General features: G+C 38.5%; 1 protein-coding gene across 8 annotated transcripts in view; it reads left to right on the forward strand.

Annotated features, from left to right (window-relative positions):
• Positions 1 to 20,251, forward strand: part of CADPS2 (calcium dependent secretion activator 2) — a 591,461-nt gene that overhangs the window by 236,470 nt on the left and 334,740 nt on the right. For all 8 annotated transcript variants that reach the window (XM_075065313.1, XM_075065326.1, XM_075065319.1 and 5 more), the window contains exons 5-6: positions 5,606 to 5,842; positions 16,879 to 17,000. In XM_075065313.1, the coding sequence (XP_074921414.1) occupies positions 5,606 to 5,842; positions 16,879 to 17,000 (359 nt within the window). The remainder of the gene's footprint in view (positions 1 to 5,605; positions 5,843 to 16,878; positions 17,001 to 20,251) is intronic.

The raw sequence follows: 20,251 nt of genomic DNA on the forward strand, positions 1-20,251 counted from the left end.
TGCAACATACTATAGCCCTTTCCTTCCTGTTCAATAGCCTGTGCTAATTAAGAGATACTCATTTATTTTAGTATTTAGGATTTTAAGCTTACTTTGATCTTGTTTTTTTCCCCTCCACATTTTTCTTTATTTTTATACTCAGGAAAGTAGAAATAATTCTGTTGAGTTCTCTGCCAGTTTCTTTCATTTATGTTAAGCTCACATGGTGCGTCAAGATGTCAGACAGTGAAAATGCAACATGCTTTTCACTATAGCAAAGCTCAACTCATTTGTGACTTCACTTCAGTCCTTTCCATGAGCTATGCAATCATACTGAATGAATGAAAATGAACACTTCAGAGGGGAATTTAATAAATAAATTATAAGTATAAATGTTTTGTTATTTTGGCAATGCAATTAAGTTATCTTTATACGTATCAAAATAACAGTTACTGTTTTTTATTTTTAATTGGTTTGGTATGGAAAATACTGTATTGCTCCATATATCTGAAATGTGCTTGAGATCAGAAATATTCAGATGAATGGGGACTGGGTGGTGTCACGCCATCTGAAGTGGCTCATGATCATGAGTGCCAACCTCAGGGCAGACTGTTGAAAAAACAGGGCAGACACCCTAAACCAATTGTATGCTCTATAATTAGATTTCACCAACCCAGTAACAAGTGTGAACTCCTAAAGCAGTATGACAGTCTTACCATGGAAGCAATGAGGAGTACTTGTGGCACCTTAGAGACTCACAAATTTATTTGGGCATAAGCTTTCGTGGGCTAAACCCCAATTTGTTAGTCTCTAAGGTGCCATAAGTAGTACTCATTCTTTTTGCTGATACAGACTAACACAGCTACCACTCTGAAACAAGTTTTACCATGGAGTCACAGACAGTTCCCTTGGGCATTCCAGTCTATCTTGCCACCCAGGCAAGCTGGAATATGTATTAGATGATCACTTTACACCAAAAATCACCATAATATTTAGGTAACTCACAGTCTCAAAGGACCAGTCACTTACCTCAGATCGACTCTACTCAGATCTCAAATCAAAGACAACGCCTGTAGCCAAATCCTGGCTAAAGATTTATTAACTAAGAAAAGAAATGGGAGGTTAAAACAGGAAACACAAACGAGTTACTGTCTTAGATTTAAAAAGATAATATAAGTTTCTATAATAAGCAGCTCTAGGTGTCTTAGGGCTGACGCATGACAAGCAGCATGGGGATTTCTTGCTTACGTTTAGGAATCTTTGCCCCTCAGAGTCCTGGCAGCATAAGGAGACCAAATTTCTCTTTGACAGGGATTTTTGTCCCCTTCATCTCAGATTCCAAGCTGATGAGATGAGTTCATGCACAGGTTTCCCCTTTCTGGAGTGAGGAATGCAATCAACTAGATCCGTGTCCTTTGGTACTACACAATATCTCATTTATTTTCAATGGACCATCTTGTGTGCAAGATGAGCACTTTACCTTAATTAATGCTGCTTTTCCTGTTTGGTGATACACAGTTACAGAGATTTACAATGCAAACACGCAATATAACTTTAAACCATGGGATACAGATATTGTAAGTAGGATTAATACATGCAGCATCCTACAAGCATTCCATAAAGTCTAAAAACATTCTTATAATGCTAATATCTGTTTTAACTAATTTTAATTTTAATCAGACTAGAAAAGTGTTGTTTTGTTAACCTATTTAACTTCATTGCCTAGCAAGAAAGCCTTTTTTAAAATTAAGATTGAACACCTACACCTACAACACCTGCACCTACAATTAAAGTGTTAGAGATGTATATTGTGAACTCTGAGACTTCCTAGAAGTTCTCCAGCAAGAACAGGGAGGACCAAATATTATATTCTTTACTTCTCTATGTTTACAAAAAAATAAAGAAAGCAAATAAACAATTTTTGGGCTTTCTTTGTGCATCATAAAGAAGCAAAAGAGGGCACACGCTCAGTTTCTTTTAGTAATCGTTTGCAAGGCTTCTTTAAATTTGTTTTCTATGAATATTCTTCATGGAAACTTGACTGGAGTTATTGTGCTCATCCTGTTAGGGAGCAGAATCAATACCATGTTAGTAATCCTAGAATGATGGGGCTGGAAGGGACATTGAGAGGTCGAGTCCAGGTCCCTGTGCTGAGGCAGGACTAAGTAAACCTAGACCACCTCTGACAGGTGTTTGTCTAACTTGTTCTTAAAAACTTCCAAGGGTGGGGATTTCACAGCCTCTATTGGAAGCCTATTCCAGAGCCTAACTACATAGTTAGAAAGTTTTTCCTAATATCTAACTTAACTCTCCCTTGCTGCAGATTAAGCCCGTTACTTGTTGTCCTGCCTTCATTGGACATGGAGAACAATTGATCACCATCCTCTTCATAACAAAGTTCCCCCAAGCCAATAACATGGTTAAGGCTTGTCAGTTTCATAGCCAATGATACACAAGGACTGATGTGGCCAGCATCATGTCTGACTGATTTTGACTTCCCTATAGGGCCAGCGTGACCCATTAGGCGACCGCACTAACATTTGGGGGGCCGCGACTGTGGTCGGACCTTCTGCTGCCTCTGTCGGGGGTGGCATTTTGGGGGCGGGACCTTCCGCCGCCTAGGGTGGCAAACAAGCTGGTGGTGCTCCTGCTTCCCTAACCTGATGGATCATGTTTCTTACATGCAGCAGACAGACTAGTCTTCTCCACCGTCTCTCCTGTCCCCGAGACCCTGGAATCTGACTTCCTTGTCTGATTCAATAGCCTATCAGCACTCAAACCACCCAGGTTTCAAGTGTCTCAGCCTGAACTATCTCCTATTTCTCCTTCTAGCCTTTTCGACCTTTTCTTTCAGGATTCATCAGCATATCTTCTAGGAAATCCATTTTTCCCTCAGCTTCTTTTCCAGGTTGCAGGACCTTCCAGTCTCAGTTATCAAAAGTGGAGGGCTTAAGACCATAAGAATGGCCATACTGGGTCAGACCAACAGAGGCCAGCGCCAGATGCTTCAGAGGGAGTAAACAGAACAGGGTATTTTGGATTGAGTGATCCACATGGGCTTGTTCCATTATGTTGCACTACTCCTAATCATAGCCCTGATGATTACAGCCTAGTGGGAGGCATTATCTCTGAGAAGATTTAGGCTTCATAAATCAACTTCACCACACTACATCCCCCACCTTGAGTTTGAAATATAATTGAGGGGGGAAAAAGAATAGAAACTTTATTGCTCTAAAATACCTGTCATAAATATCGGATATCACAATTTGTCACAACTTCTCTTGAAATGTATTATGAAAAAAACATAGCCTATATACTGAAGATGCTAGACTATACTTTCATGAGACAGGGGCAAGTGGGTAATAGAGGGCTCCTTTTTGAGTGCAGAAAATGACCTAATCCAGACTAGAAGCTCATTGCACAATGCAAATTTACGAATGTGACTTGATTTGAAATATAGGCACTATTATTGCCACCACTATTTTTGATGCTTGTGAGAGTTTGTGCTGCGTTAGACATTTGGAGATCACTCTTACTGAAAGTAAGAGGAAAGATCATTTTACACAAGGTTTGGCAACCTTTTTCAGAAGTGCTGTGCTGATTTTTCATTTATTCACTCTAATTTAAGGTTTCACATGCCAGTAATACATTTTAACGTTTTTAGAAGGTCTCTTTCAATAAGTCTATAATATAGAACTAAACTATTGTTGCATGTAAAGTAAATAAGGTTTTTAAAATGTTTAAGAGGCTTTATTTAAAATTAAATAAAAATGAAGAGCCCCCCGGACCAGTGGCCAGGACCCGGGCAGTGTGAGTGCCACTGAAAATCAGCTCGCGTGCCGCCTTCGGCACACGTGCCATAGGTTGCCTACCCTTGATTTAACACAATTGACTAATGTTCTATTTCCAACATTCTAAAACCTCCCACATACAGTCAGAATATTATTTCAGTTATCCTAGTAAGACATTTTTAAATGTAATTTTGTAATCTATAATTTGAAAAGCATTGGGAAGGGCTTTGCTTAAAATCACTCTGTAACAAGTTAAAACTCAATTTTATTGCTGTCACAAAGCAAGATTTTTTTTTAAAATCTGTTTTGTGTACTGCCTTTGACTGTTAGACTTGTACAAAATATTTCTGATTGTAATTGGCTTGCCTTCTGGTGGTTGCCCTTGAACCATTCAAATCTTAAAATTTTTAAAATGTTACTTACCATTCTAATTTAATTATTTCCTTTACCTGGCATAAGCCTGGTCATCAGACCATGCATCAAGAGTCCTTAGAGTTATACTCAGTGATGCAATTGACTGAATGAGTGTCCTTGGGAATGTCACTTAAGCTATATGTGTCTCATCTATAAAACAGTACTCAAAACGCTTACCTGCATTTTTTTTAAAGGTTTTGAGATTTGTAACTGAAATCTGTCATTTAACTGCTAAGTGTTCCTGTTGTTCCTTGTACATGGTATGTGTAGCAAAAAGCAATTGTAAAGATTTTAAATGGCCATTATTTTCAGCCTCCTTACTAGAAACCGGTAGTGGGGAATTTTCTGTAGTTCAACAGAGAGATGTCTGTTTTTTCCAGCAAAAAATTGGGTGTACTATTCCTCATGCTTCACATATGTGGTTAATAGAAAGCTGTATTGTTTCTCTTTGTCCACTGATCACACAATGCTTTTATATTACTCATTGACCATAGGTAGGGTTTTTTGTTTTGTTTTGTTTTTTTACAGTGCAGGCTGGCAGAGCTTACACACTATTGTTTGTTTAACTCCTACTGAGAATGAAAGTTAGCTCTTAGCTACCCTATAAGTTCCATTTTAAAACAAGTCTTTCTCTAGCATAATTAGCATTGTCATCTAAAGTAATGATTTAAAAAAAATGAGTGCAGTTGGAGTTTACTTTTTTTTTAAGCTTTCTGTGTCCAGATATGAAGAGTTTTTTTAATAGCAAAATTACTACTGGACAATTGCATTTTGTGTCAGCTTGTCAGATACACCTCTACCCCGATATATCGCCATCCGATATATCACGAATTCGGATATAACGTGGTAAAGCAGAGCTCCGGGGGGGCGGGGCTGTGCGCTCCGGTGGATCAAATCAAGTTCGATATAATGTGATTTCACCTATAATGCGGTAAGATTTTTGGCTCTGAGGGCAGCGTTATATCAAGGTAGAGGTGTATTAACAGTGAACATTAAAGAGATATAGTAAGTTGATGAACATACAAGTAGAGCGGAGAGACTGTGTAAGATGCATGTACGTACTCACATTTTGAAATTAAGGTAGAATGAATTATTTGGCCCTGCCTCCTTTGAAAGATGCCCTTTAATCTCTTTTTCTCTGTAAGTACTCAAGAAGTTGCAATTTGGTTTAATCTGTTTGAAGTATTTGACGGAATTCCTCAATTCAGTTCACATTGTTTCTGGCTAAAGACAGCAATGTATTTAGGATAGATTTCCAAAGCCAAGTATTTGTAATGTATAATCCTAGATAATCATTAAAGTTCAGATTTATATTTTAATTAACTATCTCTGGCTGCAAGCACATAGCTCATTGATTAGTAAGTTAAACAAAATTTATAATATGACATAATGACATTCTGAATTTTAAAAATATTTTCAAGGAAAGAAAATTTCCAAAGTTTGTAGCGAAAGAAATGGAGAACATGTTTATAGAAGAGTTGCGGTCTTCAGTGAATTTGCTAATGGCAAATTTGGAAAGTCTTCCAGTGTCTAAAGGTGGCCCAGAATTTAAATTGCAGAAGTTAAAGCGATCACAGAATTCTGCTTTCTTGGACATAGGAGATGAAAATGAAATTCAGCTGTCAAAGTCAGATGTGGTGCTATCATTCACATTAGAGGTAAGTGAATATATCATGTAACATTTGTTGATTATTTAAATGATTCTAGAATATTATTTCTTACTACCTTCTTATGATTAGTCCTTCCCCATTTTTGTAGTCATTTTTAGAATTTCATACTTATATGTTAAATAGCTAGACCATAATTTAATTTTTGATAATTAGGGTTTATGTGAAAACATATGTACATTTTCCCCTTTAAACTAAGAGGAGGATTCAGGATCACAATATTGTCAGGTGAGCTGTAGCCTATAGGATGGCTTTGGTTAAGAAATAAGTAAACCTTAGGTTTTGGGCCTAAATTAGCCTAAATGTAGAGGAGTATGGGAAACTTAAGTTGCTAGTGTGTTAAAAGTCAAAGATAACTTGGAGACAAATTATGGGAAAGTAAGAATCAGCAACGACACGATGTAGGGTTATGTTACCATTATGTTTTGGTTATAACTGGTTTGAGCACAGTTTTCAATGGACGTTTTTGAGAATTGTAAATGTTTTACTAAAATGCTATCTATATTGATAGTGGGGGGGACATTGGTGCAGATGTTAAATTAAGTCATGTGAAAAGACAACAAGAAGGTGGAGGGAAATATAATTATGATAGAGGCTAACATAATGTTAATTAGGATTATAATGGAGCATAGAAGGTGTAGTTTTGCTAAATTGTGAGAAAGTGCCCGAAGGGTTACCATCTGAAGGGTGCCAATAGGTTCTAGTGTTATAAGTCTGTACTTCCTCTGTCATCAGTGGACTGATCCCCCTCTCCATCATTGAATGTGAGTATAGTAGAACCTCAAAGATATGAACACCAGATTTATGGACTGGCAGCAGTGGAGACCAAAAAAAATATTGTATTATGCCTGTATTGCATTTTAAAGGTAGGCACATCTGGGCTGCCTGTCCCCACCCCCTACTCGCCACACGGGGGGTGGGGAGCACAGCCACTTACAAGTAGGAGGTGAAGATGCTGACTTAGTTTCACAGGCACAGCTGTGAGCCCCTGACCAGGGAGAGCAGGAGCAGCGCTGGGATCTTCTCTGCTTTCCTGTAATCTATGGGTGCAGTTCCTTCCCCTCCTTCCCCAGAGGGAGGGGGGACAAGCTTGGATGCTCAGTAAGAACCAGGAAAGAAACTTCCTGAGCTCCTGCTGAAACGTGGCCTGGCCCAAGCTCCTGCCTCCATGCTGTGCTCTGGAGGAATAGCTCAGTTTTAAAGGGCTACAGCCCTAGGGTACCTCACTCATCACCCTTGCAACCAAGGGGCTAGAACCAGCTGCCTGTCCCCACACCCACTCGCCAGGCAGCCACTTACAGGTAGAAGATGAAGATGCTAATATCGCAGGCACAGCTGAGAGACCCCACTCTGAGCAGTCTGCCCTGAGGAGCATCCCATAACGTCTTGTTCAGAGTTATGAACAACCTCCATTCCCAAGGTGTCAGTAACTGAGGTTCTACTGTATAATAGTAGCATTTGTGTAAGTAATAATTGAATGCCTGTTTAATCATTTTTTAAAATAAAATTTGGTTGCATCATTCAAAGTATTGCCTGTTGGTCCTCTGTTAAATAAATTTTCTGTAACCAACCTAGAGGTGTGAACCTCAGTGCTAAGTTAGGTTATTTCACCCTTATTTTTAACAACATAATATTAATTGGGAACATTTTAGTATAAAAGTTACAAAATGTCACATTTTTTCTTCTTATGACTGGCAGTCTTCCATGCTAATTTATTAAGTACACAGGAATACTGTTGGCCATAATTAGGAATGAAAGTGAAGGTTGTCTGATCAACTCTGGAATTCTTTTTAATCCATCAGTCCATTTTGGCTTTCACTTCCTGTCCTCCGTTGTTTCAGCTCACCTGTATATCTTCTCCAGAGGTTAAGGGTAAGAATCTCTCTTATCATGTGGGAAAGTATTATCATATTTATTTTAGTTTGATTTCCCTTGTGGGCAAAACTAGAAAGAGGCAAATCAGAAGTCTGCTTTTGTTTTTTCTTTCTCTTTTCCTTAATTTAATTATTTTTGCCTTAACTCTACCTCTGTGACTATTAACACATAGTTTGTCATCTGCCATGGACTCAAAGCTGTAGAAGTTCATAAACAAATTATCCATTTTACTGAGCAGTAATATAAAGAAACGTGCAATTTACATCTTCCATGCTCACTATTAATAGTAGCAGGAAAGAGAGTTTTTGAAATCTCCTGTATTTTCCTCAAGAAAACAGCTATCTTTTTGAGAATATTCAGGAAGAATCGAAGGCCTTGAGTCCAAAATACTGTAGTAGGAGAGCATGTGGACATAAGATTTCAGGATCAGGGTTTGTCTATTAATGCAAACCCTATACCAGGGAATACCAACCTCTCCTTGTGATAACAGCATGAGTAAAAAGAAAGACTGGAGTTTGTATTTGACACCTTTACATGTGCTGCATTTAGAGCACATTCTGCACATTTGAGAATAGTTACATGGATGGATGAAAGTGCAACTTGGATTATATTATTGTTTGAATTTTTTTAACTAGCTTAAAATAAACTTAGAAGTATGCAGATACTTCTTAAACAATTGTTCTTTTCTAAGCAATGTGTCTTTAAATAAAAAGCTTTCAGTGTTATTGGGGAAGCTGATAAGTGATCCTTATGTTAAGGTTTCCTAACACCTCCCATTACAGTCCCTTGTTTTAGTTGTGTTTATTTTGGCTGCTTGTGCTAAAAAGATTTCCCAAGTCACGTATGTACGCCTGTAATCACAAACATTCTGAGCATCTTGGATTCATTGTTAATTGGCTACTACTGTAAGTAGCTGGGATTTTATTTGTGTTATGAATAGCCTTCATTTAGGAGGACTCACGCTTTTCCACAAAGGATGAAATGTGTAAAAAGTCCAAAATGTTCAAACATAGGTGTTTCAAATTCAGTTCTTAAAATAGTTTTCAAAGATGCTGATGAAAATTGGAGATGTAGGTGCTCAGCACCTTTGAAATGTCATTTTTTTAAGCTGTTTGAAAACTTTAGCTTGTATTTTTAGGTAGGTTTAAATTTTGGGTCTGTGAACTGGGACTGATTGTGCTTCTTTAAGGAAGTGCTCTTTACCAGAGCTGATTGAAAAACAGAACTTCTGTCCTGTGGGACATTGCAGTATTTTGCCATTTTGATTTTATCTTAATTCAGGAAGCAAAGTCAAAATAGCAAAACTTTTTGCGGAATAAAAAATTAGCATTTGAGAATGTTGAAATGATCCACTTTCACATTTTTGATTGAAGATAAATGTTTTCCTTCTCTCCCTGTGCGTGAGCAACTGTGGTGCCCTGAGGAAGCTGAAGTTTCCTCTTTCCTCTTGGTTTGTTTCAGAATCTACAATTTCTGTGAATCACTGCAGCTGCTCAACTACAGTGAGAGACTGCAGTGCTTCCTGGGAGATGAAGTCTGGCCAGGAGACTAGGACTGTTTGGAGAATAGAAACAGGAGGGACATGGTACTATAATTCCCATGATGCATTGGGGTGCGTAGCAGGGCGGACTCACCCCCATGGCGCCTCCTGCTGGTCATTGTCGGGAATTAGCTCTTCGAGCCCAGAGCGCCCTCTGCAGGCCGGTGATCCACGTGTCCTCTGAGGGCCCCCGTGTCCCTCCCAGGACCCCGGTGCCCTTATCCCAGGGTTCTGCCTCCTGCAGTACCCCACAGTCTTGCTGGGTTTCCCTAACCCAGGGGAACCCTCACTCCCTAACCCCATGTCGCCTCAGTCGTGGCTACTGCCAGTCTCTGTTTAGCCCTTGCACCCTGGGGCAGACTGCAGTGTATTAGCCAATCATCACAGGCAACAAGGGGTTTGGACTGGCTGCCTTTACCCACCCTCCGGCTGCCCCTCTGCAAGCCCAATACCTGGGAGGCCTAGAACCAGGCCCTGCAGCCTGGGGAGTTGCTAGCCTAGGGCTTCCCAGCTCCAAAGGCCTTTCCCCAGCTCTGCCTCCCTCTAGGTCCCCTGGGTGAGTTCCCCAGCAGCCAGGCCTGTCTCCCTCTCAAGTCAGAGAGAGACTCTCTGTCTCCTCTGGCTTCTCTGCCGCCTTATTAGGACCCATTGCTCAGTTTGGGGTGTGGCCCCAGCTGCAGCCACTTCCCCCCAGTCAGCCCAGCCTAAAGGCTGCTTTCTCTGGCTACAACCCCTTCTCAGGGCTGGTTTTAACCCCTTCAGGGGAGGAGCCGGGGTCCACCCTGCTACAGGGTGGCTCAGGCAGAGGGAGAAATTCTAAAACTAAAACTAAAACTACCCTTTACCAATAATTCCATGTCCGCAGTTGTTGTTCATATTTATTACTGTGGCTTCTAGAAGTCAACTGTTAGTGCTTCCAACTCCTAAACTAAAATCTTCAGCAATTCTCTGCTGCACCTATTGCATATACTTGACGTGGCTTGGTGGAATTAGTAAACCAATTTATGGTTAGCAATGAACTTTTGAAGAAATGCTTCTATCTACACTGACTAAATGTTTTAAATAATATTGTCTCCTGTACTTTGTGCCACCTAAACTGCCAGTTCTGAAGTCATTAAGGAATTTAATTTATATGCTAGACTTCAGAGCACAGTGATTAGTGGATACTAGTAACAGTTTTCTCTTAATTTCTCTAAGGAAAAATGCTATGACCATTTTCTTTGCCATTATGGAGCCGTAAAGTAAAATGCAAATGCATACTGAGCACATTGATACTGTACCTGAACTGACAGTAATAATTTATTTGAGACTGATTGATGCAGGGGGTAACCTCTCAAGTTTCTTCCATTTGATTTATTTTTAACAAGATGCAAAATGATAGGAAGATTCTGATTGATATGTGTATCGATACAAAAACATGTCTAGCATTCTTGTAATGGGAGAGTTTTTAAGAGCAATTTAAATCCTTAATTACTTGGATAAGAAGAAAAAGAATAGGGCTTCTCCTCTAGGTGCAATATTTATATGTTAAAGGGTAACATATTTATTTTTTTAAGAACAACAATAGTCCTTCATTCCATGCATCAGAACAGCAGCAGTTCATCAGCTAGACAGGTACTCAAGTGGTTGCGTTAGTGGTAAAGTACATGAAATGAATGAGTTGTTATATAAAACAATACATACCTCCCTTGTTTTCACCAAACCCACTTAAGAGAGTGAATGCAAAGCCTGAAAATAGTGCCATAAGTCTCCATAGCAAATATTGGTTGTGTAGCTCCTACAGTGCATGGCAGACAGAAAATTTCCTATTTTATGAAAGGAGATTGCTTTTTCCCGAGTTGATGTTGAGAGTTTAATGGAAATGTCAAAAAAAGGCTTTCTGCAACTTGCTTTAGATTCTAGAGATGGACACAAATTTCACACTGTGAGTGACATGATATTTGGTAAGGAAATATATTGAGATCAGAAGAATCACAACAGCCAATAAAACTAAAAATCAGAAGAATCATGAAAGCTAATTAATCTAAAAGATGCTTAGGGATGACATGAAGAAGAAGAAGAAATCAGATTTTCTTGTAAATGTTCTATTTGGGGTGAATATAGTTTTTCCACTAGAAGCTTATCCAGCTTAAACAAGGAGTTTGGTGGCACAGCTTATTTTATCCATCTTGTTTTAGTGAATTTACAAAGCTCTTGTAGCCTTTTCTGTCACTGACAGGCTCTTTATAGGTCAAGAGGCTACAGTTCATTTTTTGACAAGTCAAAAAGTAGATTAGTTTTCTGAAGTGTTATTTTACGGGTAGCATTTTTTCAGCATGGAAGACTTATGTTTTAAATGCCGAGAGTTAAAAATCTGAAAGCCAGATTCTTGCCTGAGATCGATACATGCACATCCTATTCACTTAAAGCTAAATCTCAAAGAAAAAAAAGTGAGTGGGGGGGAAACTAAGTTGCAGCTGACATCATAGATTTTTTTGAATTGAAGCATAGTGTATACAGGAAGCAGGAGACGGACAAAAACTGTCCCACTCTCTAACGTATGAAGTGGTATCCCTGAAGGAAAAACAGGATTATACTAGTACTTCTGTATACAGTTTATAACATCTGAATGCTGGCAATTGAAGACTTTACAATATCCAATCCATACTTCTTCAGGATGTGGTTAAATTAGGGAATCTTTGTCAGATACACTGAACAGCTATATGAGAATTATGAAAGACAAAAAGAACAGAGGGAATCTATTAATGCTATTTAAAGAATAAATCTAGGAAGCAGGTAATAAACTGGTCCTATATCTTGATTTCAACAGTGTGGAAGACATTGGGAACCAGCACTGTCTACAAGGATAGAAATGAGAAGGGGTTGCAACTGAAACTGACAAAGGGGTACAAACTGAGGCTAAGGAATGGGGAAATAATAAAGGAATGTAGCCAAAATTTGATATGTAGATTATTGCAAACCATGCTCTCTACACAGTCAAGATTCCAGATGTATTTTGGTCATCACAATGAGATTTTTCCATAGCATAAAATGTAAATAGCGAGTAACTTTAAGTACAGTGGCTTCCTTAAAGGGACACTTTCAGCTTTGAAATGCACTCCATTTTTAAAAAGCTAAAAGTAGTTTCAGGTACTTACATCTGCCATTTCATCATACTGCCAGTTTCTATCATTTTACAGGCACATTTTCCTACTTTTAAAATGTTAGTGCTTCCTCTGTGTCTGTTTGAAAGACCCACACAATGGAAAGTTACTATAATGCAATAGGCTACACACAGAATGCTGTCAGATTCACAAAGAAAACAAACAAAATGTGAAATGAGTACTTTCCCTCTAATCTCTTTTGTGGACAGTAATTTTAGTTATTCCATGTCACAATAGCAGGTAAACAGCATAATTCTGAACTACCGTTGTTATTTTTCTTTGTAGAAGAAAGGGTTGTGTTGCTGAGATACCGACCACTTCCCATGCCAACAGACATTTTTCCACTTTCTAAGAGACTTGATGCTTTCCACACTCTTTCTGCTCTTCAAAAATAGACACTAACAGCAGAGGGGTGGGGTTTAAGTGGTCTAAATTAATCATCGAAGCAAATGTACTGTACAGTTTAGGAAACCTATTTTCTCTCTGAGAATATGCATACATCTATTCAAAGTTACTGCAACTGAGCATCATAAGCAATCTGGGTTGACTGTGTTAAAATCACTGTTCAGTCAAGCATTCATTTCTGACTTAGATTATAATAATGTTTCATTCCAGAGTTTAGTATTTGTAAACAGGCAATTTTTCGTTGTATAGACATTTTCTATGCAGATGGTATCATCAGTTTATGAAACAGAGTGATTGTTTCACAAGTTGGAATTGTTCTAAGAGGGCCTTTTTACAACAACTTGTAACAAAAATAATAGAAATAGTGGCAGAAGGTGCCTTTTTCATATCTTGTCTATTTTGGCTACTTAACAGGTATAGGAAAGGAATACAGTACAAACAAATAGCACCTAGAAAGCTGTTTATCACCTAATGAGACTGTGATGATTTCCTTTCACCTGGAGTTGTCTTGGCCTTCTAGTTTTCTGTTCCGAGCATCCAGAATTGATATCAGAGACAAATGTACCTTCTAATTAAAATGGAAACTGAAGAAGAAAACAAAACCACATCAACGTAGAAATGAGTCATCACAATAGTTGCATTCAACAGAGCTATTCATTTAGCATGAGAAAAGGAAGCATAGGTGGTATTAGGTATTATGATTATGAACTAGCGATTATGAAATAATTTAATGAGCATGGAGATGGAGCATGGAGATCACAAATGACAAAGAGAGTAATTCATAAAGCAATGATGTAATTGTTATTCTTTATAAAGCTTTGTAGTTATTGATGGTACTTCTCAGTTTAAAAACTGCTCTGTGTAGCCCAGTACCTGTCACCCCAATGTGGTATTATCTTGACTTTAGCCATTTCACAATGCGTACTGTTGTATCAAGGTATTGAAGGCTTTATGGTACATATTATCATTAGCTATGAAATCCCTTGCATTCCCCCCCCCCCCAACCTTCTCTTTACAGGTGGATTTTTGTAAGTGAACAGAAATAAAAAAGCCAAAATACAGATGTTAGAGAGACAAGGTAGGTGAGGCAGTGTCTTTTGCTTATAGTGGACCAATGTCTATTGGTGAAAGAAACAATATTTCAGGCTACACAGAGCTCTTCTTAGGTCTGGGAAAGGTAGTCAGAATGTCACAGCTAAATACAAGGTGGAATAGATTGTTCAGCATAAGTAGTCAACCCATATTGTAAGAAACTGTTCAATGTGAAGTGGCCTGTTAACACATCTGCAGTCATAGGACAAGAAAGGGTGGGGGCCGTTAGTTGTTTACAAATTGCTATAATGCGTCATAAAACCAGTGTCTTTATTAAGACCATGATTTATACTGTCTAGCAAAGTTATGAATTTAAGCTCCCAGGTTTGCCTTTTGAAGGTGTTGTGCAGGTTTCCTCTGAGGATGAGGACTGAGAGGTGAGATGGAATTATAGTTTTATGAAAGATGTTCATCCACAGGCGATAAGGGATTTAAAGGTGATGAAAGACAAAAGCACCATGTCACCTGTGGGTCAAATAAATGGTGAATAATCCTGTATTCTCCTTCAGCTTTTTTAGGGACTAAATCTAGGTGGGGATAGTCATAGGTCTGGCATTGGTAAACTCAAAAAGGTCCAGCCACATGATTAGCTGCAACCTCCAACTGTATTTTTCCCTGAATTATTTCCTTGTCCGTTAATAGATTTCACTTTTTTCTGCCCACACATGCAACCTTTCTGCTCATATGGGATCTCAAAATTCTCTGACAGGGGTCTGCAAAGTAGTCATTATCCCCCTCCGCAGCCCTGCCTCTAGAGCTTGAGGTCACCAGGCTTTTAGCTCTCCCATGAGCGGAGAGGGAATCTGTCACCGTAGTAGCCAGTGCTGCATGGCCCTCGTGAGGCAGAGTGTAGCAGCCGTCACATGGCCCACAGCCTCCTCCAGGCTTCTGATCCCAAGCAACAGCACCCTACTCCTGGGCTATTGCCAGTGATCCTCCCTCAACTTGCAAATGGGTGAGGGGAGCAAGGCTCTGACGCACTACTGTTGCAATGTGTTCCAGAGTCCCCCTGCAGTTTCTATTACCCAGCATGTTGGCTGAGGGGATAGATGAAGAAAACGTCTGTCTGTCTTTTCTGCTGCACTGATCTCTTCCTGAACACAACAGAAAATCTGGGCTATTATCTTTGTGTTACAGAGCTGTAAAGAGGTAAACTGGAGTATAGAGAAAAGCTCAAAGCCACAGAAGAAATATGTAGTGCAGCTGTGAATAAGAACCCAAGTCCCTTGACTCCCAGTCTTGTGCTTTAGTCGCAAGAACATATTTCCTCTCATCATAATGTACTAGTGTCTGGTATCCCTAATTAGTCAGAGTCTCACATTATTGGGACAACCACTATACTTTCTGTAAAGATTAGCTAATATTGAAAAATAACTACAATAACATAGTTTTCCAACTATATTAGAATTTTGCAGGTCAATTCATAATCCAGTAAAAATCAAGGGTATGCATTTTGTTTATAATATGCATATATTAGAGAAGTGAATGTTAACAAATATGTCAAAGCAGCAAAGAATCCTGTGGCACCTTGTAGACTAACAGACGTTTTGGAGCATGAGCTTTTGTGGGTGAATACCCACTTCATCAGATGCATATAGTGGAAATTTCCAGGGGCAGGTGTGTATATATATATATATATATGCAAGCAAGATAGAGAGATTATTTCCACTACATGGATCTGACGAAGTGGGTATTCACCCACAAAAGCTCATGCTCCAAAACATCTGTTAGTCTTTAATGTGCCACAGGATTCTTTGCTGCTTTGACGTATCCAGACTAACACGGCTACCCCTCTGATACTTAACAAATATGTCATATGTTTTTTAAATCAAGGCATTTTTTAAAGTGTTTCTTGAGTGAGTGTATTTAGTAGAACTGCTGGAGAAACTTTGGGTCAATTTATCCAATTTTTCATTTAGAAAGAAAAATGGAAAAAAGTTCAATGTCTGAACATCCCATTTCAACATTTTTTAAACAAATGTTTCTGATTTTTGTTTTGAAATGACTTTTTTGTTTTGAATTTTGTTTTATTTTATATTTCTAAGTTTAAAAAGTCAAAATTGAAACAAAATATTTGAACTGACCTGAAATGAAATTATTTTTCTTAAATAATTTTCCTTTGCAGAATTTCAAAATTTTCTGTCTTCACTCCAAATCAGATGCTGAAATCCTTTGAAAAACAGAACTTCCGTTCTCCACACCTCCCTAGTATTTAGTTGTCTGTTTGCAACATGTTACATTTTTGACCCTCTCCAGCAATAGCTAGGTATTTTTTCTAGTAAATTGAAAAATATAAACTTTTTTTACGACAAAGGATGATGGTTAACAAAATAAAATTTTCATAGAAGTTATGGGAAAACTCCATTTTTAGTTATATCTTCTGACACCAAAATTAATTAAGCAACCCTTTGGAAACTATCCATCAGTTTTACAACAGGCAAATTACCAAAACTTTTATGGTGTAACATGTTCTTCATATCATTTGTACGTCTTATTTATTAAAGGCCTGATCGAATGCCCATTAAAGGAAAGATTGAATGACTTTATGTGCATTGGATCAGCCCTTAAAAACTCTGAAAATTATCTTTTTTATGAACACTTATTTAAGCATATGCTTTAAAAATTGTAATCTGTTCTAGCATTTAGACCTCAATGTAAACATTAATTTTAAATGTAAATACTTTACATCAATGTTTAGTTTATGGTTGACATGAGAGATTTCAACAGGTACCCAAATAGAACCCCTGAAGATTGATAGAGCACAAGGCATAACTTTATATTCTTTGTTCCTTAATTGCTATAGTATATATACTGATAATAAGGGGAAAATATTGATTCATGTCTATTTATAGAGACTTGAGTGAATTATTTGTTTTTCTGTGTGTAGCAGCTTAATACCACAATATCTGTGTTGTTTAACATTTTTTAAAGTCTGGCATATAAATTGTTTGTGTTCCTTTCTTCTTGCTTAGATTGTTATAATGGAAGTGCAAGGTTTAAAGTCAGTAGCTCCCAATCGGATTGTTTACTGCACAATGGAAGTGGAAGGAGGAGAGAAACTTCAGACAGATCAGGCAGAAGCGTCAAGGCCACAGTAAGCTCTTCTAAAATTGTTTTTTATAAAATATATTTTCTTCACAGTGTGGAAGACTCTACAAGAAGATTTGGAGAGACCTTTAAGAAGAATGAGGCATTACAATAGTTGGTTTGTTTAGTATTAGAGCGCTATAGTGTTTTTACTTGGAACAACACTTGAACTTTTGTCTAACGGAGAGGGGAAATGTAACATATAAAACACTATGCAGTGTGGCTGTAGCCATGTTGGTCTCAGAGATACAGGGTGGATGAGGTAATAGCTTTTATTGAACCAACTTCTGTTGGGGAGAGAGACAAGCTTTCGAGCTAAAGGACCTGAAGAAGAGCTCTGTGTAGCCTGAAAGCTTGTCTCTCTCACCAACAGAAGCTGGTCCAGTAAAAGATATTACCTCACCCACTTTGTATCTCCAATACAAAACAATAGTTAAATAGAACAGAACAGGTAAACGAAACACTTGTAAACCGTGCAAATGAAAAGAGGCGTGTTGTCAAAAAATCACTAAAAATATTTAAAGTCTGTGTGAACAAAGCAATTGGAGGCTGTAGCATTGTGCTCTTTTCTGTATCGTCTGACAATGCAAACCTTTTTATATAAATTAACCTGAGATAGCTGGTATGCTTTCTAGGTTAATATGAAGGCAGCCTTGTGAAGTTCAGCTTGTACAACCAGTGGAAAATCAATGCTCAGTAATCAATCCTCACAAAGCTTACTCACCTGCTGAGCTTATTTCATTTTAAATTATAGGATTCACTTCTTTCATTTAATTTTTGAAGGAAATGGACTCAGAAGGGAAAAATATCATACCAGTTGAACTAGTCAGAGGAAAAAAAATGTGTGATTTTGGTAGATTTGTGTGACCTCTGGCTGCACATTGACTTCACAAACTTTTTCCTCTGTTAAAATGTCATTTGCAATCTCTTGCAGATATGTTTTCAGATGGATTGCAAGGGTTTTACCAGCACCTTTGTGTGTCTTGTGAAAAACAATTTAAAAATTGCTGGCTCACTAATATTTCTATAAGACAACTTGAACTCAGATGTGAAGTTGGTTTAAGTTCAACTCAAAGCACACATATAAAATTCCATTAGGCCAAATTGTAATCATGTAATTGTGGTTGCTTGTCTCTTTTCTATAAAATTTCCATAAGTCAGTAAACTTTCTCCTTGCAGTAGCCAAGCTAGCACAAGTGGTGCTGCTAGCTTGTTGAGTCTCTGGTTCCTTCCAAAAGATTGGAAGGTCCTCATTCCTTCAGTTAGAATGCTCCCATTAGTGTAAGTCCATAGTCCAGAGCAGGAAAGAGACAAATGGAGATACTTCCAGGGCCTTTTATACTTTCTGCCATGTGGTGGGTCTCAGGTACAGGATTATTGGGATGCAGGGGGGTGAGGACTCTGGGGTGGGGCTGGGGATGAAGGGCTCAAGGCTGGGGGAGATGTTTGGGGTGGGGTGGGTGAGGGCTCCCCGTAGCGCTCTCTCTCCACAGCAGCACCTTGGTTGGGGTGGGGTAGGGGGTCGGAGGGAAAAGCTGCTGCTTAATAAGCGTCTGCGTGGTCGTGCATCTTGGAGGGAACTTAGGCACTGAAGTCTCATTTGGTACCAAGAGGCTTTGCTCTGTAAAGTGAGCCTTTCCTTTCCTAGAAAACAATGGTTTGCAGACAGATTTGGGTTTCAAAGCAATGGTTTGGTACAGGTTGGAGTTCTTCTTTCCCCATAGCATTGAGGGGCTCAGGTGACTGTCCTGTGACAGTGATCCAAACTAGAACTATTTTCTGATGCAGTCAGTTCTCAGATATGTCAAGCCCATTTCTGTTGAGAATTGCAACACTGAAAACCCGTTTTAGGCCTGTGGCAGGGATGGCATGTCTTTCTGTTTACTTTTAGTTAGGTGAGCAATTCTAGAATCCGGTTGGATTGTGTGGGGTTGAAAGGGGTAATTTTAAATTATGTTGGGCACCAAGTTATTTTATCCCAAAAATTACTTAATATATTAATCTGGGGGGGTGGAGGTAGGCCAGCTCTTACTAATTGTTTCTCTTATTGCCAGCTCAGGAATCTGGCTTTTACATAACTTAGGGGACACCATGCTTAGGACTAAGCAAAATAATTGAAATTATTAACCTTGGCTATTTTAGTTATGGCATGGTATTTCACAGTGGTTATATCTGAGATATAGAAGTGCAGCAATCTCTCCCTTTAAACAAACCAAAGAGATTTTGGTGTTCTTTAATGTTGTTTTAGTGCTCTGTCCTTCGGTCAGTTTCATATTACAGCGGTCTTCTGTCTCCATCTCAACTTAATTTGATTTAATGTGAAAATGCACACACATAATGGCAAATGCAATGAAAATCTCTCAGTGCAGATATGAGTACAAAGCCTTCATCAATATCCTTCTATTTGGGCTACGTTTTCAGATGTCTTTGCCAAATTAAATTCCGTGTTCACATAATACTTATTTAACCCATTGAACTAAAATTATTCCATGCACTCAGGAAATGGGCCTCACACAGAGTGATCACTGTGTAAATTTTGGTTTACGTGACTTGCCCAGCATCACACTGGAACTCTATGGTAGAGGTAGGGATAGAATCCGGTTCTCCAGGGAAGCATTCAACTGCGTAGCATGAGGCTGTTCTTTCTCTTCCACTGCCTCATTCACTGCACATCTTCTGACTTTTGTAACAAATGAAGCAGGGATCCTACAGACGACAGCCTTCTTCTTTACTACACGCCCTTGATTCATCCCAGAGAAGGTCAATACTGTGAAAGATGTCACAATTATTCTGTCTCTCTGCATCGTACCATAAAGGAACAATTGCAAGGTATAGCAGCGGAGAACCAAGAACTTCTTGTATATGTCGTTTGATTTTTCAACTAGAAATAGCCAATATGTTTTTATAATGTTTTATGTACTTTAAGTTCGGCACAGGCAATTAAAAAAATCACTTGGCTAACAGATTACTCATTGAATGTGGTCTTGAATAGATTATAGAAAACAAAGATGACAGATGTTAGATTAGTCTTACAAAATCTACTCACTTAACACTCACCAACATATTCATTATCATGAGGGGAAATACTTTATTTGGCATTAATCAAAAAGGCAAATAGCATGTGTGAAGTTGTTTTTAGAAGGAATTTGACGAAGAAGATTAAGGCCCAGATTTTAAAATCAATAGAAATTGGGGATCTGGGTATTTTTAAAAATCCAACTAGGTATCTGTCTTGATCTTTAGGTGATTAAATACGTA

Source organism: Chelonoidis abingdonii, chromosome 1 (assembly GCF_003597395.2).
Source record: "Chelonoidis abingdonii isolate Lonesome George chromosome 1, CheloAbing_2.0, whole genome shotgun sequence".
In the NCBI taxonomy this organism is placed as follows: domain Eukaryota; kingdom Metazoa; phylum Chordata; order Testudines; family Testudinidae; genus Chelonoidis; species Chelonoidis abingdonii.